The 27,550-nt window shown below is 44.3% G+C and overlaps 1 protein-coding gene across 2 annotated transcripts in view; it reads right to left on the bottom strand.

The window, feature by feature from the left end:
• Window positions 1-27,550, bottom strand: part of MAPKBP1 (mitogen-activated protein kinase binding protein 1) — a 56,509-nt gene that overhangs the window by 25,208 nt on the left and 3,751 nt on the right. For both annotated transcript variants that reach the window (XM_082387797.1, XM_082387798.1), the window contains exons 2-3: window positions 26,950-27,172; window positions 3,796-3,887 (exon numbers count right to left, since the gene is read on the bottom strand). In XM_082387797.1, the coding sequence (XP_082243923.1) occupies window positions 3,796-3,887; window positions 26,950-27,066 (209 nt within the window). In that variant the 5' untranslated portion in view covers window positions 27,067-27,172. The remainder of the gene's footprint in view (window positions 1-3,795; window positions 3,888-26,949; window positions 27,173-27,550) is intronic.

Raw genomic sequence — 27,550 nt, 5'->3', positions numbered from 1 at the left:
AACCCATTCTCCAAACTGACTGACTCCACAGTGGCAACAGGGGCTGTGCTGGACTCTAAAGGCCCTGAACCTGCTACCGAGCCAGCCAGGGAAGGGGCCCAAGTCAATTATGGGTGTTCAACTAAACTGAGTGCCTCAAAGCTATCTGGGGACCAGCTTGGCCTCCTGGGGCAGTGGGCTTAAAATGCGACAGGTGAGGGTGGGCTTCCTGTGGGAAAACAACAGCAAAGGGAGAGCTCTGGAGAAGAAATGCAGGGGGTGCTAAAACCGAGGGGGTCTCTACCCAGAGACTTCAACCCACCTCTGCCTGACACACATCCTCCTCCACCCCCACCCTCCCTGAGCTGTTTCATTTCCTTTCAGAAAACTTTGTTTTGGTTTGATATTTGCCTCTAGGCCTCTGGGAGAATTTTCTGAGCTTTGTTTCTCTTCTTGTTTCTAGGATACCTGAACTGCTCCTAGAGCAACAAGCGAAGTAGGAACTAGAGAGTGGGGGATGGGCGGTGGGGTTGGGATCACCAGATAGGAAGAGAAGGAAGACAGAGGGGAGGGAAAGAGCCTGCTTCGCTCACACAGACTTTGGTGGCCCCCAGATACCGCAGAAGCACATCAGGGAGCTCTAGCACAGAGCAAAACTAAAACACTCAGAAAAGGGCCATTTGCAAAGAGAGAACTCCAAGTTCTAGGAAATCAAAAGGTCAGGAAGTGGATCAGGGCACTGCCCAAGGCTGGCCCAAGCCAAACACATTCAGGAAACCTACTAGAGGTGACAGCAGGGAAGCTTCCGTACACCACCTGGAAGGATAATGACCCCCAAGGCACAAACTCCAGGCTGGGACCTGCCCAAAAACAGAAGCACACACCCTTAAAGGCGCCCAGCCTGGGGTCTGGGGCAGATGGGGAAGAGAGGGACCAGGGCTCCACACTCCCCAGAGCAGGGACACAGGACTCAGCACGCACAGAGCAGCAGCCCAGGCCTTTCCAGCCCGTCCCACATCCAGCTCCAGTCCCACCTCCAACAAGAAGGAACCTGGCTTTCCCGGGGCCGAGGCAGGCATGAGTGGAATTCCCCGGAGGCAGACTATACAGGGTATCCAGCAATAGAGATCATTCATCAACTTGCTTCTGGAGGGGGAGAAGGAGGCCAGCTCAGCCTCTGCAGGGTAAAGTCAGTGCAGCTCCCACAGTCCCCTACCACAGACGTCAAATGCCAAAGGGCCACTCAGAAGAGACAGACCCCCAGAACCTAGGGGCAGAAGGGTCCCTGGCATAGACTGAGCTGCCCATAAATTGGCTCTTCTCATTCGAAGAGCAGGTAAACAGCTTAGGGGAAAGCAGCTTTTAAAAATAAGCAGCAAGTCTGGTCTCCCTCCACCTCGTGCCATTTTAGAGTAAGAGCTCTGCAGTCAGACTCCTTGGGTTGGAGTCCCAATACAGACACGTGCTAGCTGTGTGACCAAGAGCAAACTGCTTACCCTCTTTGAATCTTAGTTTCCCTCCTCTAAAATATGGGATGAAAACAGCTCCAACCTCATAGGGTTGCTCTGAGTATTAAATAAAATAATTCCTGTAAATGGTTAACAAAGTGCCTGACACAGAAAACGTTCTTGATAAAGGTAGGGATGATAAAACTAAAAAGAAATCATATATCTGATACAAAAACTACAGGAGTTGCTGTGAAAATCACACTAGGGAACTCGGCATTCCCAAGTTGATGGTGGGGAAAGAGGCAGAGCAGTGGCCTTCCCATTTTCACGTCCCTGTGCCCAGCAGCAAGGAACAGGGAACCAGAGAGAACAGAGAGAGAGAGAGAGAACCAGAAGCAGGAAAAGCCCCAAGCCTCCAAAAGAAACACTTCTGCAGAAGCTTCAAGCAGCTATGGTTGGGGGTTTCTCATCAGTAGGAGCAGAGGAGTGAAAAGGCTGCAAGGGAAAGAAGAACACCAGCGCTGGAACCCTTCCTCTCTTCCATGGCACTGACACCTCTTAACGTGATAAGAGTAGTCAAATGTTCTGAGAAGCATTATTCATAACAGCCAAAAAGTGGAAACAACCCGAATGCCCATCAACTGATTAACAGAGAAAATGTGGTATATCCATACAATGGAATGTTACTCGGTCATAAAAAGGAATGAAGTACTGATACCCAGTACGACATGTATGAACCTTGAAAACACTATGCTAAGTGAAAAAAGCCACTCACAAAAAATATGATTCCATTTATATAAAATGTTCAGAACAGGCAAATATATAGAGACAGAAAATAGATTAGTGGCTGCCTAAAAGCTGGCAGCCTTGGGGGGAAACAGAGAGTGACTGTTAATGGGTGTAGGGTTTCCTTTTGGGGTGATGAAAATGTTCTAAAATTGACTGTAGTGATGGCTGCACAACTCTGTGGATACACTAAAAACCACTGAATTGTACATATTACAGTATTGCTTCTTTTTTTTTATGTTTTGGTTTTTTGGCCATGAGGCACGTGGGATCTTAGCTCCCCGACCAGGTATCAAACCCGTACCCCCTGCATTGGTAGGCGAAGTCTTAACCACTGGACCACCAGGGAAGTCCCTGAATTGTGCATATTAAATGGGTGAATTGTACGGTATGTGACTTACATCTCAATAAAGCTGTTTTTAAAAACAAATAAGGGGCTTCCCTGGTGGCGCAGTGGTTGGGAATCTGCCTGCCAATGCAGGGGACACGGGTTCGAGCCCTGGTCTGGGAGGATCCCACATGCCGCGGAGCGGCTGGGCCCGTGAGCCACAGCTGCTGAGCCTGCGCGTCTGGAGCCTGTGCTCTGCTACAGGAGAGGCCGCGATGGTGAGAGGCCTGCGCACCGCGATGAAGAGTGGCCCCCGCTTGCCGCAACTGGAGAAAGCCCTTGCAGAGAAACGAAGACCCAACACAGCCATAAATAAAATAAAAAAAAAAAAAACAAAAAACAAATAAAAGGTAGATATTAAAGATATTGAAGATGGTGTTGGGAGCTGTGTGCATATATACAATGGAATATTACATAGCCATTAAAAAGAATGAAATAATGCCATTTGCAGCAACGTGGATGGACCTAGAGATTATTATACTAAGTGAAATAAGTCAGACAGAGAAAGACAAATATCATATGACATGACTTATACGTGGAATCTAAAAAACGATACAAATGAACTTGTTTACAAAGCAGAAACAGACTCACAGACTTAGAAAACCAACTTACGGTTACCAAAGGGGAAAAGTGGGGGAGGAATAGATTAGGAGGTTGGGATTAACATACGAACACTACTATATATAAAATAGATAATCAACAAGGACCTACTGTATAGCACAGGGAACTCTACTCAATACACTGTAATAACTTATATGGGGAAAGAATCTGAAAAAGAATAGATATATGTATAACTAAATCACTTTGCTGTACACCTGAAACTAACACAACATTGTAAATCGACTATATTCCAATATAAAATAAATTTTTCTTTTAATTTTAAAAAATAAAATAAAAATGACTAAAAGGTAGATATTAAAGATATTGAAGATGGTGTTGGGAGCTGTGTGAATACAAAGTGTGAATCTGTATGCGTGGGTGGGTGTGGGTGGCCAAAAAAGCAGGACAGGATGGCAACAAAGACAACAGTCAACAAAGAGCCTTTATGTGGCCCCGTATCTCATTTAGAAAAATGGCACCAAAACATTAACCTGGATGTATCTCCCAGAAGATACCAGAAAACCCCTGCCCACTCCAACTGGTTTAGCATAGCTATAAACTTCCATGCAATAAGACCACTTCCAAGACACTTACCCAGCGGGGTAGGCAACTAAACCCGATCGGGGGTCACAGGCAAGTCCTCTGCCTCCAGACACTGTTATTCCAAGCACCTTCTCCAAGGTCACCTGTTGGAGCAAGACAGAGAAGTGTTATATTATGGATGGAGTGGGGTTGGGAAGGAGGAGTTGAAGGTAGCCAGGACCTTCTTCCACGCTGACTGTTTCCTGATGGCCCTGTCTTCTGACTTATCCAGGTCCTGATCTGGCCATAGGCCCCCTGATCACATGGGAAAAAGCCAGTGTACAGCGCCAGCTTTTAACAGTGATCAAACTGCTAGGCCCATGGAAAAGAAAATGAAGTGGTTAAAGCTCAGCTCATGGCCACAGAGGGACAAGAACTCTCCCAATCCAGGAAGGCTCCATTTACAAGATAAAGTCTTGGGTCCCCAGACTGGCCTCTTGGGTCTATGAGACTCAGGAGAGGTCACTGATCTTCGTACCTTGGCAGGCATGAAACAAAGGCCACTCTGATCTCCAAGAGCCAGAAGAATGTTAGGTATCAATTAGGTGACTCATAATATCCCTGATCTGTGCATTCCATCACACTCTTCCCCTCCATCAGATGTCTGCCAGTTCAAACAGACTCCAAGCCTAGGAGGCAGAGACATGGCTTAATGCCGTGTTTTGCAAAGCACAGACGCTCAGAGTACTCTAATTATTATTAAGCCACAACTCCCACAGAGATGAAAGGGAAACATACGTAAAAGTGCTCAGAGATTCTGAGAGGACATGGCCATGGGAGACATTCACCATCACTCTCTTCATCACTGTTGTTACCCCACACTGTGTGCAGGCCCTGGAACACACCGGACTAATCTCAAATTAGTTCCCTGATCTTTCTGCTAGATGATCCCATGTAAGATTCAGACTGCCCTGTAACCTCGTCACTTCCTCACCCACTGCTACAAAACGTCTTGCATGTCACTCCAGGTCGAGTCTCCTCTAGCACTGTCCGGACTCCCTGCGCTGGCCCTCCTCAGGGATGTCCTCGGTCCTCGTTGGCTCAGACAGAGGGGCTTCTGAATGCAGAATGGCCATGTAAACAGGCTAGAGTGTACTCTGCTAAGAGAGTGTTGGGGGCCTTAAGAGGGCGATGTGAACCAGAAACCCTTCAGGGGTGTTCGTATCAGCGGCACTGTGGTCTGCTCCTAGCCCAGGCCAGTATCTAGAGAGGGGAAGCCCAGAGTCAATTACAGTAGTTTTAGGATCTCTCCTTCTCTCTTACTCTCCCAACTGGAGAATTCCAAGTGCTCCTAGAGGGCCTGTTTAAATTCTTATCTCCAAGGACCATTTTAGTTTGAATTAGGTTGGAAAGAAATGCCCTGAGGTGGCCAGAGACCAAAATAAGTCCCCTGGGATGTTGTAGTTAAAGCTATTACCCTGGAAGGTCCCCAAGAGTCTTCTGTGCTTCTTGGGGACGTGGACCAGGAATTCCAACATGTGTCTACTCACTGACAGAGGCAGTTTAGTTCAAGGGCACCACACCTACCCACAACCACCTGGCAAGCACCAAACGTGCCAGCTACCCTTGGGCCTTTCTGAGGCACTAAACCTAGCGGGGGCTAAACTAACTTTAGCCTTACTCTATACATTCTTGATATTCTGCCCTAACTTATGCCTCTTTCCTCACTTTTTCTCAGCTTAATGACCCCCTCCCCCTTCTCCGGCACCCAGTCACCTTTCTGAAAGGGCTGAGCACTGCACACTAACTGGAGAGCGCAAAATAACCCTGGGGAAGTCCGGGAGATACTCAGTTCAGGGCACCACACCCTATCCTGGCACTGTGCCTCTGGCTATCCCCGAGGGAGGGGTACTCAGGAACATTCCTGCTGCACCAACTGCCTACTGCAGAGAAGAGAGAAAGAGGAGCCTGAGGCCAGCATTACTCACATAGATGAGAAAGGTCACCAAAGCAAGCACTGAGCTAAAAGGCCAACTCAACTCCTATTCTCTTCAAGCTAATCTGATTTCAGGCAAATCCTCTGGATTCATATTTGCATCAATCCCTCCCTTATGCTTCAGCTTTGGTCCCAAAGAATCAGACTAGTCTGTGGGTTCTCAGTTTGCCTTCTCTCTGACAGGAATTTGAGTAGGTGTTCTGTGGGTAGATGATCCAGTTCCACAGAGAATTAATTCTGGAACTAACTTGGAGTTTTCAACAGCAATCTAAAGCAGGAAGGAGATGTGAGTTACGCAGACCCGAAAGACCAGTGTTTATCAAACGTTTTTGACCACAGCCCATCGTAAGAGACACATTTTATATCTTGATCCAGTATAAACATACATGCTCATAAAACTGAAATAAAAGTTTCACAGACAAATACGTACTCTCATTGCATGTGATAAACTCCAATTTCTATTATATTCTATTTCATTAAAAAAATAATTCTGATCATGGTCCACTTTATTGACTTCATGACCTACAAGTGGCCTGGAAGCTGCAGTTTGAGAAACCCTGCTAAGGACCATCTCTCCCCGCTGGGCATGGGATTCATCTCTGGTCCCTGGCATCTTTGTGTTCTGTCACTTTCCTCCTAGGACTCTCCACAGTGGAGCAGACATCCGGGCTAGGAAACCCCACGGACAGGAGTTTGCCTGGGCTCAAAACTTGGATGATTTTCAAAGGATTTACGGTTTTGGGCTTCCTCTGGATTTCTGAGCAGCTATCCAAGGGAAAAAAAGGCAGTTTCCTTTGACTCTGTGGAGGGGGAAGAGCAGGGGAAAAACATTCAGGGGCATCAGCTGGGTTTTATTTTATGTTCTAACTCAAACCAGCTTCCTGTTTGCAGGGAGGTTTGGGGCTGAGCTCCACGTTCAAAGGATCTGAGAGTCCAGAGCTCCTGCAAGGCCTCCAATGTCTAGGCTTGTCCTGCAAGGCTCCTGCACGATGGACTTTATAAACTGACTCTCTCCCTTTCATAACCCTCTCCATATTCCTTCTTTCCAAAAAGGTGGTACAGCCTCCATCTACCCTAAGAAATGGATACAAACCTGGACACCCCCTTGCAAACCCACCCCGGGCTAAAGGTGCCCAAGTTCAAGTAGCGGTGTGCTGTAGCTGGCTCACGCTGGCTCAGGAGAGCTGACTGTGCACCTCTTTTCCCAGCTCCACATTCAACGAGAGCACATTGGTAGCTTGAAATCACCATGGCGGGAGCACTTATGCCATGAAATCAGACAACGTTACAAATCAGGGCCCTTCTTCCCCCTCAGAGAGCATGTAAACATTTACCAATGCACCGCTAAGCTCAAGCAACTTTTATCTCTCCCTCGGACTATGGCTGTAACTCCCATGTGTTCCCTCTGCTTCAGGCCTTGTTTCCTATAGTCTTTTCTTTTTCTTAACATGGCAGGCCACAGTGATTCTTTCAAGAAATATAGGAGATCATGTCATTATGCTGCTCAAAAGTCTCCAATGGCTCCCCATCCAGATTCTTCACCCCGGTTTAGAAGGCCCTAAGTCACCTGGCCTCTGGCTGCCTCTCTGACCTCGTTTCCTACACTTCTCCCTCACTTACCTCCACCTCAACCACCCTGGTGCCTGAAGCACCTCAAGTAGATTCTAGCCTCAGGTCCTCTGCGTATGCTTTTTATTCCTTCCACTAAAACTCCCTTGCCTCAACTACTCACACAGCTAATTCACTCAGGTCTTTGCTCAAAGGTCTTCTCCACAGGGAAGGCTTTCCAGACTGGCTTTACTGCTATCACTCTATACCCAACTTATCCTGCTTTATTCTTCTTCATTATACTTAGAGTCAGATAGTGACCCAACATTGATTATATCTTTGTCCACATACTTACTATCTCCTCTACCAGAATATGAGCTCCTCGAGGGCAAGGCCTAAGTTGTTACCCCTCACTGATGCATCCCTAGCACTTTAAACAGTGCCTGGCACAAAATGGGCACTTGATAAATATTTGATGAATAAATGAATGCATGGCAGAGGCTTCAGGAACAGTGAAAGGACAGAGATGGGAAGCACAAGAAAACTGGGGTATTTCAGGCCAGTAAAGTTGCTCTCTACAAAGTATCTAAAACTGGTTGTGTGGGAGTTCCCTGGCGGCTCAGTGGTTAGGACTCTTAGGTCCAGAGGTTAGGCGTTTTCACTGCCGTGGCCCGGGTTCAATCCCTGGTCAGGGAACTAAGATCTCTCAAGCCATGTGGCCAAAAATAATAATAATAAAATGAAATAAAACTGGTTGTGACAGAAGGACCACGTCCAGATGAGGACAAGCATAAAGGGAGGTTAATGGTACAGGTAACATTTTGTTTCTTAAGCTGACGGTGGGCACACAATGGTTCACTCTATTATTCCACATGTCTTTACTGTATGCCTTAAATATTGCACAGTAAACGTTTAAAAGAGAGAAAAAATATGGTCCAGGATGTGGTGTGGGGCTCAGCACCTCATGAGCAACATCCTTCTATAGTTCACATCCCTGACTTCTCTTTATCCCAAAGCCACTTCGTTGACACTCGTTGACCCAGCAATGTGAGGGGAAGGGGTACAGAGAGCTCAAGAATCTGTGTTTTTATTTGATTTAGGTTTCTCACTTAAGAGCTTATAAGGCTGCACATGTTTATGATGCTCTGACACGCTGCTTCCAGCAGAAGTCTTCAAGGACCACTGCACACATCCCTTCTCCTGACTGCTAAGTGTGGCAGCAGGTGATGAGATAGGTCTCCCTCAGCCTGGGTCCCTGAGTAACTCTGATGAACGGAGCGCCCGCACTGACCCACACTGCAACAAAAGTATGAGCAAGAAATAAACTATCCGTTAAGTCATGGAGTTGTTGAGGTGATTTGTTACCACAGCATGACCTAGCCCAGCAATTTTCACACTTTTTGGTCTCTTACACTCTTTGGTTTCTTAACACTGTTAGAATTTATCAAGGACCTCAAAGAGCTTTCATTTATACAAGTTATATCTGTCAATATTTACTATGTTAGAAATTACAATGGAAATACTTAAATAAATGTAATTCATTCAAAACTAAGAATAAATCCATTACATGTTAACACTTTTATTAAAAGTAACTCTAGTTTCCAAAACAAAACCAAACAAATTTAGTGAGAAGAGTGGCACTGTTTAACATTTTCGCAAATCTCTTTAATGTCTGGCTTAACAGAAAACGGCTGGATTCTCATAACTGCATCTGCATTCAATCTGTTGTGATATGTTATTCTAGGTGAAGATAAAAAAAAAGTTGGCCTCATTTGGATATGTAATTGGAAAAGAGGGGATCGCAGAGATCACCTAAAAGGGTTTTGGGGACCCCAGGGATTTTGTGACTACACCTTGGCAACCAATAACCTAGCCCCTCCTCTATACTACAGCATCTCTCTTCATAAGGAAGCAAGCCCACTAGTATGAGAGTTCTGGCCTCAAGCATCATTTGAGGAAAATGAGGCAGGGAAGAGGCCCTATAAGAAAATAGCTGTCCTCAAAGTCAGGGATGGGGCCCCAAGTTCTGACAGGAACTTCGGTTCCAAATCCTCATGGCCCAAATGCCAATGAAATATAGCCCAAAAGACACACCAGTCCAGGTAAATGATTCTGGCTGGTGAGTTGGGACACAACTGCTACAGGCAGCTGGCAGCCTGATACATCCACAGTTCTAGGAACATCATGCACAATGAAAACTCAGAATTAAGAAGAGGGTACCCACTTTGTACTCTGCAGTGATCTCCTCCACATCTGCAACACAGCCTAGAAGCAGGGAGAATACTCGAGTTGTGACCCAGCCTTTCCTTGGACAGGTGGAGAGTGTTGAGATGGGGGAAAGCCTACACCAACCTGAAAGAGAGTGTCATCTTTCCCCAGAAGCAAGGCTGCAGGAGGGCAGAATTACTACAGACACACTGCAAAGGAAGGCTTGAATACCCACCCCTCCCAACATGCACTAGGTAGGGCAGTACTGTATCCTCCTAAGAGAAAGAAGGAAAGCAAAATCATCCCTCACTGTAATGAGATAAAGGGATAACTTCATAATAGCCTATTCCCAAGAGAGAAGGAAAGAATAAAGCCAACTGTTTAAGAGCTCTTCTGGCTCTCTTTAAAGTAGATGGAAAAAACAGGTGGCTCAGAGGCGACAGACGGGACTACTCATTCATACTAGATAGAACAGTATTTTCCAACACGCAGATTGCAGCCTATTAATGGGATTTGAAATTGATTTAATGGGTTATGAATAACTAAAATAGAACAAAAAATAGATCTCATGGCATGTAGTGATGGTAAGTACGGAACGTGGAACTTTATTTCAGGGGTGTGTGTGTGTGTGTGTGTGTGTGTGTGTGTGTGTGTGTGTGTGCCCTGGGTCACAATGTAAAGTGTATTCCTTAATGTGAGTTGTTCTCAAAAATGTTTGAAAGTCACTGGGATGCTATGGGGGTCCTCAAAATCCATTAGGGAAGATGAATGACATACTACAAAGTAATCCAGTACGTGATGAGGGTCATAAGAAAGATACGAAGTGCTCAAAAAGGAGGAAGAGAGATGATTTCTGAACAGGATCAGGAAAGGGAAACAATGAAGCTTTCCTGGAAGACTAGATGGAATGTGGCCTGGTCCTTGCAGTGAGGATAGGATTTTGACAGATGGAAATACAGAGAAAGGAATTCTCAGTAGAAGTTGCATGAATGAGTTCGACAGAAGGAAACAACAGAGTAGGTGAGCAACAGTGAAAGCAAGGATCTTTTGTAGGAGACTTAGGTCAGGAGAGGTAGACTATAACCAGACCAGGAAGGGCCTTGATTGCCAAACTAAGTGGGGTCAACTGGAGGCTCTGGGAAGCCAATGAAGGGTTTCAAACCAGGGGCACAATCAAAGCTATGTTTGGTGATGATGTATAAAAGACACATAGCACAGGCAGGGAGCCCAATTAGGAGGCTATTACAACAGTTCAGGTGAGAGGTAATAAGGATCTAGACCAGCATGAAGATAGTGAGAGTAGAAAAGAAATAATGACAAAGAAAAAAGTGACAAAGCAAACAGAATTGGCAAGACGGGGCACTGTACAACTCTGGAGGAAAAAGACAGAAGACTCAAATTTTGAACTTCAGAGATAGGGAACAAGGTGGTGCTATGAAAAGAAATGTTGCCATGATCAGAAAGAGGAGCTGGGTCTGGACAAAGCGGGTAAGGATGGGAACCGATGATGTCGGTTTTAGACATGTTGAATCTAAGGCGCTTCAGGAATATTTAGTAGGAACCACAGAACATTCAACTTAGCAACATACACATGGAATTGATGCTTGGGAGAGAGGTGAGGACTAGAAATAGATATTTAAGAATTATTCATGGGGGCTTCCCTGGTGGCACAGTGGTTAACGATCCGCCTGCCAATGCAGGGGACACAGGCTCGAGCCCTGGTCCGGGAAGATCCCACATGCCGCAGAGCAACTAAGCCAGGGCGCTACCACTACTGAGCCTGCGCTCTAGAGCCCATGAGCCACAACTACTGAGCCCACGTGCCACAACTACTGAGCCCACGTGCCACAACTACTGAAGCCCGCGCGCCTAGAGCCCGTGCTCCGCGACAAGAGAAGCCACAGCAATGAGAAGCCCGCGCACCACAACAAACAGCAGCCCCCGCTCTCCGCAACTAGAGAAAAGCCCGAGTGCAGCAAATGAATACCCAACACAGCCAAAAATAAAATAAATAATGAAATGAATAAATTCTTAAAAATCTATGGAAAGAAAAAGAATTATTCACAGAACTTCCCTGGTGGTCCAGTGGTTAAGAGTCCGCCTTCCAATGCAGGGGACATGGGTTCAACCCCTGGTTGGGGAACTAAGACCCCACATGCCGTGGGGCAACTAAGCCTGCGTGCCGCAACTACTGAGCCTGCGCACCACAACCTGAGAGCCTGCGTGCCACAACGACAGAGCCCACGTGCTCTGGAGCCCACGCACCATAACTAGGGAGCCCGCGTGCCGCAACTAGGGAACCCGCACACTCTGAAGCCTGCGCGCCACAATGAAAGATCCCGCATGCCGCAAAAAGACCTGATGTAGCCAAAACAATAATAATAATAAAAATAAATAAAATATTTTAAAAAAAAAAGAATTATTCACATGGAGGTGAAAACCACCACTGAGAGTACAATGAGGCAGGAGAAGACAGAGGGACGAGAGAGTGAGGCTGAGGACAGAAATGGGGCTGTAGCTATTTTTAGAGTACGGAGAAGATGAGGGCTCAGGCAGTTAGAAAGGGAGAAGGAGAACCAGGAAGCCAGTGAAGGGGAGAGTTCCCAGAAGGATGGGGTAGTCAATGTAAGTGCTAAAAAGAAGTGAAGAAGCCAAGAAATGGACTCTCCAGAGTCCAAAGCCATCTGCAACATAGCACAGGGTCCCCAGCAGTCCCAACCCCCTAAACACATGATCTCAGGAACTCCAAGCAAGGCCTTCTAAACTCTTCTGGTATCTGTCTCTCCAGTCCCTAGATCTGACCAGCCCACAGGCTAGAGGAGAGGCACCAGCCAATGAGAGATCCAGTGGGTGGAGCCAAGACAATAGCACTGCCAGAGAAGGGTTTCTTGTTGAGCCCACAGCATACACGATTCGAATCTGTTCTTGCTTTCTTAGTGCGAGGGACTACTACAGGGAGTCTGCAGTGGCAAGAAAGCAGCTGCTCCCTCGAGACAGAAAACTAAGGGGCCAGAGCCACAAAAGGCCAGGGTCATCTAGGATTTAGCTGACCTCAAACTGGTAAAGAAACCCCAGCAACTGTGAGGAAGCTGATCTCTGTTTTGGTTGCCATGTTTTGCTGCCACCAATTTCTTTCTTCGCCCTTCTCCCCTTCTCTACTTCTTAATCCCACTCAATACAAGTTATAAATACCTGAGTTATAAGTCATTCCAGCCAAACTATGGGCTTGCTATTTCTATAAACAAGCATGTCACAGACCTGTCCGAGGCAGAGCCCTCTCTGCCTTTCCCTCCCTTCCTGCAGGTTAAGAATAACTATGCCTGTCTCTTGCCCACACACTACACTCTAATCTCACAAAGCAGATTCTCCACCAGATTCTGAGAATTGCCACTTATGCAAAAGCCACAGAGGAAGCCAAGGCCAGGAGGCTTTGTGCAGAGACTTAGCCAGCTGGGCAAAGACCCAGTGACCAGCCCTGGGAGGGGGAAGGGGGAAGCGGGTATCATGCCCAAGCTCACTCACTCCTGCTCCTTCAGAGACCAAAGTGCCATCTGGTCAGAGGCAGGAAGAGACACAATGGCCACTCCAAAACTGTAGAACAGACCTTGCCTCTCTACTCTGCTCCTGGTTTCTGTGGCTGATTTATGGTTCTACTTTCTATACCATGAAGTCTCCCAGAAACAACTTCCAGTATGACAGAAAAACCAAGTTCCCTCACTAGAGATCAAGATTTGTTGGAGCTGAGCCAATTCTGCTGTGCTGCAATTAAAACAGCCTTAGCTTCTAAGGAAGATGAGTCTGCCACTGCTTGGGAAGAGGTGACCTTAGAGATCCTTTAGCATAAGCCTCTGGAGACTGGAGAACAGAGGTTCCCAATTCCGGCTGATCAATAGAATCACTCAGAGGGCTTAACAAGTTTTTTTTTCAGATAGCAGTCCCCACCCTATACCCATCCCCTGCCTCTGCAAGATTCTTGATCAACAGCTATGGAGTGGGGTTCAAGAATCTGCATATTAAAGCTCTCCAGGTGGTTCCAGTGATTAATCAGGTGGGGAACTATTCAATTAAAGCATTTTGCCTTTTTATTTCCAAATTTCAACCCCTCCTGGGACTAGGGAGAAAACAATGCTCTGAGTATTCTTACAAGAATACCCACACCTATGGGGTGCAAAAGGTCTTGGGCAGAGAGAGGATCTACAGTCATAATAGATACCATTTATTGAATGTGTACTCTGCGCCAAGAACTGTGCTAAACGCTTTGTAAGACCATCTCATTGAATACTCTTGACGACTTTATGAAGGACTAGTATTATTTCCATTTTAGTTATGAAGGAGTCAAGTAAATAGTCAGTGGAAGAACCAGGATTCAAACCTAGGTCTGTCTGGTTCCAGAAACCATGGTGACCAAGGAGGGAGTTCAGGTTCTCCAAAACCACCAGCATGTTACAGTTTCTGAAAGAGAACAAAGGGAAGTCACCATGCCATCAGGGAGGCATCAGGGACAGGTCTGAGAACCAAGGTAGAAGGCAAAGGGCACAGGATGAAGTAGAGGGGCAACAGGGTCCTCTCCTCCTAGCGTTAATGTTTTTTAAAAAGTAGCAGGTCTTATCAGTAGCTTAAATGGGTCTAAAAATGTGTTCTGACCTCTCCTCACAGAGATGGTTGCAGAGAAAAGAGTAACAGAGGGTCTTCCAATGTCAGAGTACCCCACCTGGTCAGAGCATGCTCACATCCAGCTGGCATTAGAACCTACAGTCAACACAGGCAGCTGACACCCATTTCCAAGGCAACTAAAATTACGGTGTTAGAAGCAGGGGATTATGATTTCATGTGCAGATGGAGGAAGAGGTAAGGATGGCATCAGACCTCAAACCAGAAGGGAGCGAATGAGAGGCCTCTCGCCAAAGGACTCAATTATAATACAGCCAACAGCGGGCACCCAAGTCCAAACAGCAGCTTGAATAACACAGTGCCTGGTATAGAGCAGGTACTCCTACCCTCTCTTTCTCTTCCAGTTATCAGAAAGGCAAGGATAGGAGACATCTCAATTTAAGCAACCAGAATAAAGGAAAAAAAAATTTTTTTCCTCTCTAAGGTCAGTCCTTGCTATACCAAGACCAGAACCACAAACAAAGCTTTATGACCTAAAAATCTGATCATCAAGAAAGGTCTAATTCTTCCTCATTCACCACCTCTACATGCCTGAGTTTTCTTAATCTCATGGTTTCCAAACTTTGTAACCAGGGAGAATACTAACTGTTCCTTATCTGGACTGAGTGTGCAAAGCGAACGTGCGTTCTGGGACAAGGGGAGTGGAGAGGACTCTCAGTGTCCCTGCAATCATGCCAACTTGTTCCATGAGACTCTCCTAGAAGAAGGAAGGTCTCTTCAATGTGTTATTCTCTATAAAATTCTCATTTCCTTTCCATTCCTAACGCTAACACCCTGGTTGAGGCCTTCGGCACCATATTCCTGGATACAGCAATGGTTTTCTAATCAAGCTCCTTACTGTAGACCCTGCCCTCCCCTCCGCAACCCATTAGAATAATCTTTCCATGGTACAGCTATGATCATGTCCCTCACCCGCTCAAAAACTTTCAATGGCTCCTTAATGCCAACTAAATAAATTATAAATGTCTTAGCGTAGCATCCATCTGTCAATGGGCCCTATCATTCTTCTAATTCTATTTCCTTCTACTCACCATATGAATGATGTGCTTTTGGCAATCTGGATTACTCATTATTCTGGAAAGGAGCTCTGGGGCTTTTGTTTATATTCTTCTGCCTGGAATGCCCTTCCCTTCCACCATCCCATACTGAAACCCTACCCTTCCTTCAAGAACCAGCTCAAATATCACATCCCCTATGATTCTTTCCATGATCAACCTGGCCAGAAGTGACTCCTCCCTCCTTGGTATTCTTACAGCAGCACTTAATTTTCATCATTCACATGACATGTGTTACTTAGTACCTTGTAGTACAGAAGTTCTTTAAGGATCTGTCTGATCTCTCCTGCTACTCTATAATCTCCTGTAAGGCAGAGGCTGTATCTCATACAACTCTATGCTTATAGCACAGCACACAATGTTTAATATAGTATATTTGTTGAATCCATTTTTAATACTTTAAAAATATTTGTGAATATTCTTTGGTGCATCTTACTTAGTAAATTCTTTAACCTCCTAGAGAATTCTCCATCTATCATAGCCAAACCTAGAAGTTGGAGCAGGAAGCAGGATTCTGATGCCTTTCCAGAAAGATTGGGGAAGGTCTGAATGGAATAATCCATGTGCCTTGCATGATTACAAACCAAACAGTTTTACCCCTGACTTTAGTAAATACATGCATGGCATGGCTCTTCATAAATCTGACTTAAATTATAATTAACGAGTAAGTCCAAAAAGATTGAGATAATTTTTGTTTAATAAAAGTAACAATACTATTATTTAAAAAGAGCTTTACCTGTCCTTTTTAATCAGAAATGAATGGAACTATAAGTAGTTATTGTGGCTGTTAGAATTATGAATGACCTGTTTTCTTCTTTACGTTTCTCTATATGGTGTAAAAAAATATTTTCAGAAAGCACATGTACTTCAGAAAGTATAAAAAGACATTTTATTTACCAAAGCTAACCAAGGAAATATTTTTGAGTATCAGAAATGAATTATCTCGGGACTTCCTGAGTAGCTAAGACTCCACGCTCCCAATGCAGGGGGCCCAGGTTCGTTCCCTGGTCGGGGAACTAGAATCCCACATGCATGCCACAACTAAAGGTTCCTCATGCCGCAACTAAAGAGCCCGCATGCAGCAACGAAGATCCCAGGTGCAGCAATGAAGATCCCACGTGCCGCAACTAAGACCTGGCACAGCCTAAATAAATAAATATTTTTTTAAAAAAAGAAATGAATTATTTCAAATTCAAGAAGTTAATGATGAATTTGTGAGAAAATATTTTTATGTCCTATTATTACTAAAAAAACAAAGTTTATTATACCAGATATATTTTCCAACATTTGTACATAACTTCTTTAATAAAATGAGTATACAGATTTTTAAATTTAAACATTTTAAATATGAAATACACATGTTTAAATTGGAGAGACTTTTATCTTTACTGTTTTTTTCTACTTACAAAAATAACACACACTCATTGTAAAAAATTCCAACATTACAGAAATATAGAAATGTAGATAGTGAATGTCCACCATAATCTACTATCCCTCCCTGAGGTAACCAATTTTAACAACAGTTTGGTATTTATAGCCTCACAATTTTTTCTATGCATATACTAACATACATGTTTTAACAAAATATAAATAATCATTAACTTAAAAACTGTTATACAGTTTGCTTTTTGTCACTTAATAGATCTTGTATATCCTCTCATATCAGTATATATAGATTGAACTCATTCTTTCCAACAAGTACAAGGTATTTCATTTATGGATGTACACCAATCTCCTATTGATGGTTACTTGGATTACTTCAAAGATTTCACTACTGTGAATAACGCCCCCCAACAACAAAAAAATTCAGTTATATACACTTTTGTGTGGTGTAAATGTTTGCATAGAATAAAATCCCAGAATTATAACTGTTAAATCAAATGATATGAATATGTAAATTTTTTTTCTAATGGATATTACCAAGTTGTCCTCTAAAAAAGGTTAGATCAGTGTCTGCTTTCACCAACAGCAGAAGGGTATGAGTGCACTTGTTTCCCCACATCTTCATATATTTTCTTTAAGCAAAAATTATTTAAATAGAATATTTCACTCTCGTCCCAACATTAGAAACGTAAAACAATGGGTCATAAAATTAATGCGTTTTCACTCTGCCTTTTAAATTCTTAGTCTGAAAGGAAGCTCTAAGACTAATTCACTTCCCAAATTATTTCCCAGTATAAATGAATTAGCCCCAAAAGAAGAAAAAAGTTATATTTATTTCTACAGAAGCTACTGCTGTTAAAGAGCATGCTTACTACTCCAGTGATTTCCAATCAGACACAGTAAATTAGGACTCCCCCCACTCCTGGTTCACTAGCTTGCCTTTTTTAATTCCCCAAAATCATATCCATAGCCCTGAAATAAACTACACAGTAGTTAGTATCAAAAAGAATATTTGCTAAGCCTTTCTTTTGGTCAGTAGTTAAAGTATAGTTGATACAAGTTAATATTGGCAAGAAAAAGGGGCTGAAGATAGGTCACAATAAAAAGCTGCACAGGGAAGATGATTCAGTGCTGGAACAGAAGAGGTTGAACCTGCAAAAAAGGACTTCTCACAAATGGAAACTTGAAGGAATAAAATCTTGCCAGAAAATTAGAAGAAAATTCCTGGATATTCTAGAAATCTGTGGACCCTGATAATATTAGCAACCCCGTAATAGCTGTAAACTTATTTAGATCTTACAATGTGCTTTCACATTCATTAAATCTCATTGAATCCTCACAACAGCCCTGGGAGAAAGCCATTAGTATTCCAATTTTACAAATGAGAGAGAATCCAGTTCCCTCAGAAGTGAGGAAGCTGTCCCACCAGCCCCCACTACACACACACACACACACACACACACACACCCAGCATGTGGCTACTTAAAGTATGGCCCAAGGAAGAGCAGCATGGCGCGCGCGCACACACACACACACACACACACACACACCCAGCATGTGGCTACTTAAAGTATGGCCCAAGGAAGAGCAGCATGGGCGTCACTTGGGAGCCTGGTAGTAATGCAGTCTTGGGGTGGGTCTGAATCTCAATCTGCATTTTAACAGGACCACTGGCCTCTTGCCCCCACCCACTAATCTGTCTACACCTCAACTCAGAGAAGCCCTGTTCACCAGCCAACTATGAGGGAAAGTCTCTACCACAGCTGCTGTGGAGGCCTCAAAAGGGAGACCAAAGCAGCCTGGGGAAGGAAGGACATCATAAGGAGAAAGGGCATGTTCAGAAAAGTCAGCAGCAGGTTATTATGGCATATGAAAACCATCATGGTGTGCAATGATACTGTGCTTTTCCAAATAGAAGCTGACCAATAGTGTCAGGGTACCAGAGGCAAGCCTGCAGCCTGCCCATTGCATGTTTAGTCCTGACAAGCAGCTGATTGCTTTTCTCTAGGCAGTAGCTGAGTGATGGCAAGAATCAAGATTTCTGAGCATGCTCCGAGCTCCTCCCCCATGATCACAAACGAGCTTGGGGCTTCCTCTCCTCAGGACTAACTGGGGCAGCTGCAGGAAAGCATGCATTAAGAGCCCATGCTTTTGCACCCATAATGTTATCACTGTTGCCTATTTGAGGAAATAAATCAAAATAATACAAGTTTGAGATCAGGTGAGGCAAGGCACTTGCTCAAGGAACTTAGCAACCCTGGAGCCCACCCAGCCAAACAGAGTCAGGTGGGCAAATGACCTCATTTTTGCTCATTTTGATGTTCACTGAGCCCCAACTGTCATCATCCAGATCAGCCCTGGCACAGGGTATTTTAGATCCAGCTTCTTTCACAGAAAACAGGCATTTCAACTCAGCGACTCTCCACGGCTTCAAAGATAAGGTCCGTTGTGCGCAGAGACAGCCACAGAGGTAACAAAGAGGTGGCGAATGGGGATGAAGAAGGAGAGATTTGGGGTAGGGGGCACTAACAAGCAGTCAGGAGTGTGAGCTACAGAATCAACCGCCAACTAAGAGCAGAACAGTTTAAAGCCTCATGATACCCACACACAAAAACAACCGAGGGGGCTTCCCTGGTGGCGCAGTGGTTGAGAATCTGCCTGCCAATGCAGGGGACACGGGTTCGAGCCCTGGTCTGGGAGGATCCCACATGCCGCGGAGCAACTGGGCCCGTGAGCCACAACTACTGAGCCTGCGCGTCTGTGCTCCGCATCAGGAGGGGCCGCGATAGTGAGAGGCCTGCGCACCGCGATGAGGAGTGGCCCCCACTTGCCGCAACTGGAGAAAGCCCTCGCACAGAAACGAAGACCCAACACAGCCATAAATAAATAAATAAATAAAAATTAAAAAAAAAAAAAAAAAAAAAAAAACAACCGAGGCATCTGTTGGTCTCCACTTCACTGCCCCACCTCACTCCAACCCCGAGAGAGAAGCAGCAACTATTTGTGGCTTATGGTCATCTGGAACCACACAGCTGTGCCCTGTCAACTTAACATTCACGTACCCACAGAACCACGAGCTGTACAGTTCCTAACGGTACCACAGAATGAGAAGTTGGGATACAGTTCACAAAATCTGGAGTTGGGAGTGGGAAGAGGAGCAAGGATGCAAGGGACAAGGGTTACTGAATGATGGTTCTAAAATAACATCCTAAGAAGTTCATTAAATTAACTTTTATGGGGAATGTTGGGGGAAAAGTATATTTTTTAAAGTACTGCCCTTTTCCAAGCTGATCGCAGATGTGACTCTTGGCTATAGCAATACTGGGCATACTTCTGTGCTCAGTGTCATGTTTTGCACATGAAGACTCCCTGGGAGGAGTACAGGATAAAGATTAAGAGCAGGCTTTGGAGTTAAGATAGCCAAGATCTGAATCCCAGCTCAGTCATCTACTGGCTACATAACCACCTCTCTGAGCATCAGTTTCCTCATTTACAAAATGGGGATAGTAATAGTACTTATAGTAGGGTGGTGGGAAACTTAAATGAGATAATATACGTACATGCTTAAGCACAGTACACAGCAAAAAACGCAATAAATGTTAGCCATTATTACCACTACAAATATTATTATTTCTAGTATTATTATTGTAAGATAAAGACAGGAAGCACTGACAACAAAGGCTGGAAAGGAGTGGTTCCAATAAGCATACTACCTGGAAATGTTGAATAGCACAAATCTATAATGGATAGAGAAGAAGAAACTTGAAAAGAACAAATAGTCAAGATCAAGTCCTTGAGTATTTTGATTTTTAACAATAAAATCATCTTAATTACATAAGAGAAAAATCTCATCTCACCTTAATGACACCATTAGCATCACATCCTTCAGAAACTTGGCAGTGTTCTACTTCTTGACTTGGGTGGTGGTTACGTGAGCAATCATTTTATAATTATTCACAATACAAGGTTATATTATTATATTTCATAAACTTTCAATGTCTGTTATATTTCACAATTTTTTTAAGTTTCGTTTTTAAGTGCAAGCACCTTTAATGGGTCAGCTGAACTCACGGGGAAATGACCAGAAGCACCACTAAAGGAACAAAGAAAGCAAAGACAGAGGAGCGGTATGATGGGAAGTCAGAAACTTAGTGAGCTCAGCACAAGTGAGAGGCAATGTTCAAACCCAGAAGAACCTGAGGAATTCCTTCTCAGGATTCCTCCAAAAGAGAATGTGACAAAGTGGGGGGAAAAAACAAAATAAAACAGCCATGTGGTCTCACAAAGTGTCGTTCCAAGATCTTCCAGTACATTTAAATCTCAACTACGAATGAAGGGGCAGGGAAGGGAAAGTATCTTTAGCTCCATTCCAGGTTTAGGGGGAGAGATAAAGTGTATAAATTTAAAAATCTAACCTAAAAAGAGATTGTTTTATAGACTAGGGAATCAACACACAGAGCATTACAAACATTCTCTGTGATAAAATGAGAGAGCGTGGAATTCACTCCCTAGAAGTCTTAGAGGAGATATCCATAATATGAACTCATTCTTCTGTAAGCGTCCTTCAAAACCAGAGGAAAATGCTGTGGCCAATTAAGAAGCACTGTGAACTTGCTGATACAACAGTTAGGAGGAAGGAAACCAAGATTTGGAAAATCTGAACAACCAAAAGTACCAACCCTAAAGATCTACACTGCCCAATCTGTCTGCCACACTCACTTTATTTCTTGCCCTCCCCCTACCCCCCATTTTTAAAAAAGAGGTAACAGAAGTTAAAGTAAAATCCACAATGTGGATTATTCAGTAAACTTCCAAACAGGTGGGCAGCTCTCACTCCACACCTCTACTGAGAACTGATGTGAAAGAAAGCTGACAGAAACCTGGCCCTGTCCTGCATTAAACAACAGAGCCCAGAGGAGAGGCTTAGCTTGTAGCAGTGGGAATGTGATTCATAATATAACAAATCCTACTGAAAACACTGTAGCTCTTTTTCCTACCAACAGGGCAGTCTGGACATGAAGTAAAAACCAACAGATACTCTGAGAACAACAGTGGGACAGACCATGTTCCCAGAGAAGCTTAGTTTGAATAAACATAGTCCCAAATTTCAAGCCCTAGACTGTTTTCCAAACAAAGAGGCAGTGATAACAGCCACAAGTCCAACTTGAGACTCAGGAGGTTGACAGAGAGGTTATAGAGGTCAGGCTGAAGCCTCATTTCTATGAATGCTTTTTCATTAGTCAAGAAATGAAAACACACGGACAACAAACGGAAGAGAGAAGTGAAGTCAGAGAAATACCAATGGCCCCAAAGACAGTCAAAATACTAGCAAGAAAGAAGACAGTGACTCAAACAGATCCAACAGGGGAAACTTGCCCTAAATTACAAGCTGAGAGACAGAAAAGAAACTTGGAAAGCAGCAGAACTGTTAGACTCCGAAATAAGTGAGGCCAAACAGACGAGGGGAGGCTTTGCAAGACAACTTAAAGCCTGAAGAGGCTGGGCTATTTTAGACAGCAAAGCAAGAGGTGTTGGGCTGCAGAGAGAAGAATCCTCTCTCTCCAGTGAGACTTACTTTGAAGGCTGAGGGCAGCTGCAGGCACAGGAAGGAAAAGGAAATGGAGATCAAAGGAACAAGACCAGAACACCTCACACTTTTCCCTGTACACCACCTGTTCTGAGGAGCTCAAGACACTTCACAAGCCTTAACTGAAAACTGTATCATAGACAGAAAACGCAACAAGAACTTGCCCAAGTTCACTCACAAAGACAGGTGAGGGGCAGGGCTGCTTGCCAGAGGCCTCTACCCTCGGTCATCTATTCTAGGTGAGGAGCCCAGAGTATGTATTAAACACTAAAAACTCTTGGTTGCTATGAGTCCCAAGGGCAGTGGGTAGTGGAATGGTGACAAAAAAACTGGCTAGGACTCAGGGATATTATCATAAAGTTTTCCTATTTCTGCCCCCAAGGGAAATTCCTGCTGATCTAAGTAAGGCAATGACCAGCTCCTTACATCTTACCCTACAACAGGGCACTTCTCTCAGATCTATCCCTGATACCGCAGTTTAACAGAGCAATCAGTCCAGAAGATACAATGGAGATTAAAAAAACTACTCAAGGAGAAGAGTATACTTACTGGGCTAGCTTTATATATTCTCAAGAAGCCTCAATGAGGACTTGGGTATGAAGCCAACAGATTTCAGGGTGGGCTGAAACCAGCAGTGAGCTTCTGGTGGAACTTAATATATACACAACTAACAAACTGTACCCCCAGAGGTTCTGATTCCATATAGATAGGATGGGGCCCAGGAATGCGTATTTTTTTAAAAGCTGCACAGGTATTCTGATGTCTTACTGCCCTCCTGACCTCTCCCCCAAGTTGAGCGCCATCAAGCTAGAGCCAGCCAGTGATCCATAAATGCTTTGAAAAAAGGATTTCCCTGGTGGCGCAGTGGTTGAGAATCCGCCTGCCAATGCAGGGGACACAGGTTCGAGCCCTGGTCCGGGAAGATCCCACATGCGGCGGAGCAAATAAGCCCAAGCACCACGACTACTGAGCCTGCACTCTAGAGCCCGTGAGTCACAGCTACTGAAGCCTGCACACCTAGAGTCCATGCTCCGCAACACGAGAACCACTGCGATGAGAAGCCCGTGCACCGAAGAGTAGCCCCGGCTCGCCACAGCTAGAGAAAGCCCGCGTGCAGCAACGAAGACCCAACGCAGCCAAAAATAAATAAGTAAATAAATAAATTTATATTAAAAAAATGAATATGACTCCTCACTGCCAAATAGGCATAATAAAGAGTCTCAGTACTAATACCTGGGCTCAAACACTAATCCAAAACTGAAATTAGATTACTGCCAGTTTCTTCTTCTCTATGAAACTCACCTACACAAATTCTTCTTACAGCCACATATTAAAAGGCTCAAAGCACTACCATACAATCAGGCAGGAGAAACACTGGGGGAAGAAATGGTGGGGGGGGAGGATATGAATTAGACTTTTATTCATAAAAACTGAGAACTAGAAGAAAGTTGCAGTCACCTTGCCCATTGTTTCCAAAGGGATAATATATAACTCGGATTGTATTAATGGCTATTAATAAGGAAGAAGATTTCAAAACCTCCCTCACTCACTTTTTCAAAACCTAACAACCCTCCAGCACAGGCAATCCTTTTGTATCCCTAATTTAAATCTTGCCTGCTTGGCTTCAGTCCATTTCTGTCCTTTGTTAAAATGAAAAACCACCCAGCTCCTTCCACATAAAAATCTTTCAGAAACTTTAAGAAAAGAGGGGGAGGGTTAGCCACCAAGAGCACACACATTTGCTTCTTAAGGAAAACACAGTTCAACTGAGATGAGAGAAAGAACTGACAATTGCATAGGATTTGAAGTTGAAGAGTGTTTACAACTGATAACTTTGAGTTACACTTCATCAAGACTCAGCAGATCTGGCATAAAACCTCAAATTACTCTTTTCCAATTCTATTACACTGCAGAGACTTCCTTCCCTCCCTTAGAGAAAGTTTAATACAAATCTCAGCTCTCATCTACTCTCTCTAATAACCTAAATCCCCATCTCTACTGGCTCTCACTTTGGCTTTTAACCATATTTTAACCATATTTTTAACTAGGTCTCTCCTGAATTAAAAAGCCTTTAATGAGCACTACTTTCCCTTCTCTCTAATGCTCTTCACACCTAAATAGGCTGCATCTCTATTTCTTTTTTTCACATTTTATTCTTCCTAATTTTCTCTTCTAAAGAGGTCACAAACTCCTCCTGATCATTTTTGCTATTCTTCTGGAATTTCAAGTTTATCCCCACTATATTTGACATCTTTAAATTGTTCTCATTCATTTATTCATTTAGTATTTAGTGCATTCCTTACACTGTACTACACAGTGTGACGTAAAGGAAATAAAAAAGAACATGGCCCTGACTTAGGAAATGAAGACATACATAAAAGAACAATTAGAGATTGGTTCCAAGGTAGTAGGGTTAGTTAGAGAAGGCCCCGTGGCTCCAGTAAATATAGAGTTGGATCTAAAAATAAGTGGAGAATTTGGTGAAAAGCCTACTTTAGATAGCAGGAACAGTTATGATTCAAAACAGCAGGCCATATGAGGTAAGAGCTGCAGAAAGGCCCTCTGTCGCTTCCTTCTTTGTCCCCACCCCACACAAAAGGCATATGTCTTTTGGTCTTCAAATTTTGTTTCAGAGTTATTTATCCATGAAGCACAAGCTCTCTGACTGTTACCACAGCTACCACATACTAGAGCAGCTCACAAAGCCTTGTACACCAGGTCTTAATGTTGGTTACCACAAGGCAGGCTTTTAGAATCATCTCAGGTAGAGTCTTCAGTAAGGAGTGTGGGGAGTCAGGCATCTGCAAGGTCCGAGGCACACAAAGGCAGCTACTACTTTGGGTGCTAAAGATATGCACCAGCACTCTTGCTCTGTCAGACTGTTCAAGAGTCATTCAACTTCAGCTAAGTATTTCCTTCATTCACAGCTCTAGGACAAACAAAGCCATTTAAAGCAGTCTGAAGCACTGAATTCCTATTTGAAGCAGGGATGTTTAATGGTGATGCCAAGGATTCCCTTTTTCACTGTTTTCCTTAAGAGCTTCTCCTCTTCTCTTGCCTCAGGACTCACAGTTCAAGCATCCCTTCCTCTGTGAAGTTTTTTTCTAATCCCCCTAAACTGATTTAGGTTCCCTCCCCTGTGCTGCCGTTAACACCTTTATACATACTTCTAGGACAGCACTTACCACACCATGTTGTAATTATTTGTTTACATGTCTGACCAGCCACAAGCTCTTTGATGGCAAGAATATAATGTTTTATTCATCGCTGATTCTACACATAATAGGCACACAATAAACGTTTGTAGAATGCATTAATGATGAACGACATGGTAAATTTTAAAGAATGGTAACCGTACCATCCAGATTCCAGACCAAAATTACAATAAGTATTAATACTGAAGACTAAACTCCCATCATACATTTCTATTACCTATACCATTCTTGGTCAGAAAAAGAGGCCAAAGATAAAGAAGATGGCTCTAATAGTGCTGGTCATTGCCAAGTTACCAGCCAAGAATACGAGAGCTTACAGTACTAAGAATGATCCAACACAACAAATGAGTGAACGGAGCCAAATCTAAGACAGTGTCTATGTTTCAGGCTCATTCTCCTGCCTCTGGAGACTATGAACAATGATTAATAAGAGCCCTTGGAAAAGTCACTATCTCCACAGCCATGGAACCTTGTGCCCAATTTTGATTCCTGTTGAATGAAATATACAGCAAAGGTGTTCACCTTCTGACCAAATCCAAGTAAGGTTTTGCTAAGGGACAGGGATCTGAGTTAAGTCCTCCCAGAACTCTGCCATGCTGTACATTAGCATTCTAAATCATTCCTCACTGGGTTTACTCATCTCTGAAGAGATACAGGCAAGGCAATAAAACGCTGCGGTCTCAAATGCCTCTCCCTGTAGCAATCCTGCACTACACAAGGCTACTGTGTTTACAGGCTGCTTATAAGACACAAAAGCCTAATCTGATCCTGTGGGAACAAGGCCCCAGGTTCCCTCAGGGATTAAATAAATTTGTCTACTTTTGTATTCCCAAACTTGTGGGGCTCTACAAAGTTGAAGAAAGCATAAACACCTACACCCAGACATGGGAGGAGATGGGAAGGGACTTGGTCTCTGATGAACTTCTGCAGCAGGGTGGGATATAGTGAATGAGATAAGCAATGTTCAAGGGCAAACCAGAATTGCTTGGCTGGCAGATATTTGGCCCCTCGCATGTTATCATTCCTAAAAAGCCAAGAAACTCCACTTAAATTAATTCAGGTCTCTTGAATAGATAAGTAAATTTGTTTTGACACCAGGGAAGAGCATTTACCTAGCCGATTCCTCCAACTAGGTGTTTTAGCATATTTCTTTCTGCTACCACTGTCTTACATAACCCCAGCTGTGACACTAACACTTGCGGCTACATTAGTGGCAGCTTAGCCCTTCACAGGATATGTGGTCCCACTACCCCCTTCCAAGAAGGAAAACTGAGTTACAGCATATCAACTGGCTTCCCCAAGCACAGACTTAGTTTGTAGTGAGGCCACAACTGAACCCAGGTTGCCTTCCTCATGTTCTTCCCTTTTCATAGATGAATCTCAGCATGCTCATCCCTGCTTGCTCATTGCTTTCTTGAGGGGCAGAGATGGGCACACTTGGTCCTTTAGAGCCAAAGTGAGCTTCTAGTTCTCCTCTTTCCCAAGAAAGAGTAAGGTAAAAGACGTACATGGAGCAGAGGAGGGGAGAGGAGGAAAGGGGTGGCTCCCAATACTAGGACTCACCTTGGAGCTGAGGTCCTCTCGCCGGTTTCCTGCCTTACTCCTGCGTAATTTGATGGATGGGGATCGCAGAAGGTTCTTGATCCGGCTGGTAATGGTTGACCCTTCCACAGCCATCATGATGAGGAGCCCCCCGGGACACTTCCTGGCGCAATCTTAGGACTTGTCTCAACAGCGGCACTGCTTTCCCACTCCACAGGGCCTTCCAGTATGCCCTCTCACTGACCTGAGATGGCAGAAGCCACCTTACCTTCCGCCTAGCCGTGTCTGCAGCTCTTATCTCTAGGTACTGCCCTCTCCCTTCGCCTCATCCCCACCTTCAAGCCCAGTGCGGTTTCTTACAACGCCTGAAGGACAGACTCATGTAAAGGGGGGCTAAAAAGCCTGAGCTGCGAAGAAACGCCAGGGCCACACCTGCCAGAAAGGATGGGATGGGCCCTAGAAGGGCTAGTGGCCGGTCTGATTCCCGTTAATTCCCAACTGTTCTCATGGCATCTGCAGTGTCCAAAGTAGGAGACCGCCGAGGCCACCGAGGAGTCCCACGGGGTCCTTGAGCACCTGCGCTGGCGGCCGCAGGGACACTCAGCGTGGCGGGGCTCGCTGT

This window comes from Balaenoptera borealis (genome assembly GCF_965194805.1).
Source record: "Balaenoptera borealis genome assembly, chromosome: 3".
Taxonomy (NCBI): Eukaryota; Metazoa; Chordata; class Mammalia; order Artiodactyla; family Balaenopteridae; genus Balaenoptera; species Balaenoptera borealis.
The sequence above is the reverse complement of the archived record's forward strand: the minus strand, read 5'-3'. Positions and strand labels throughout refer to the sequence as shown.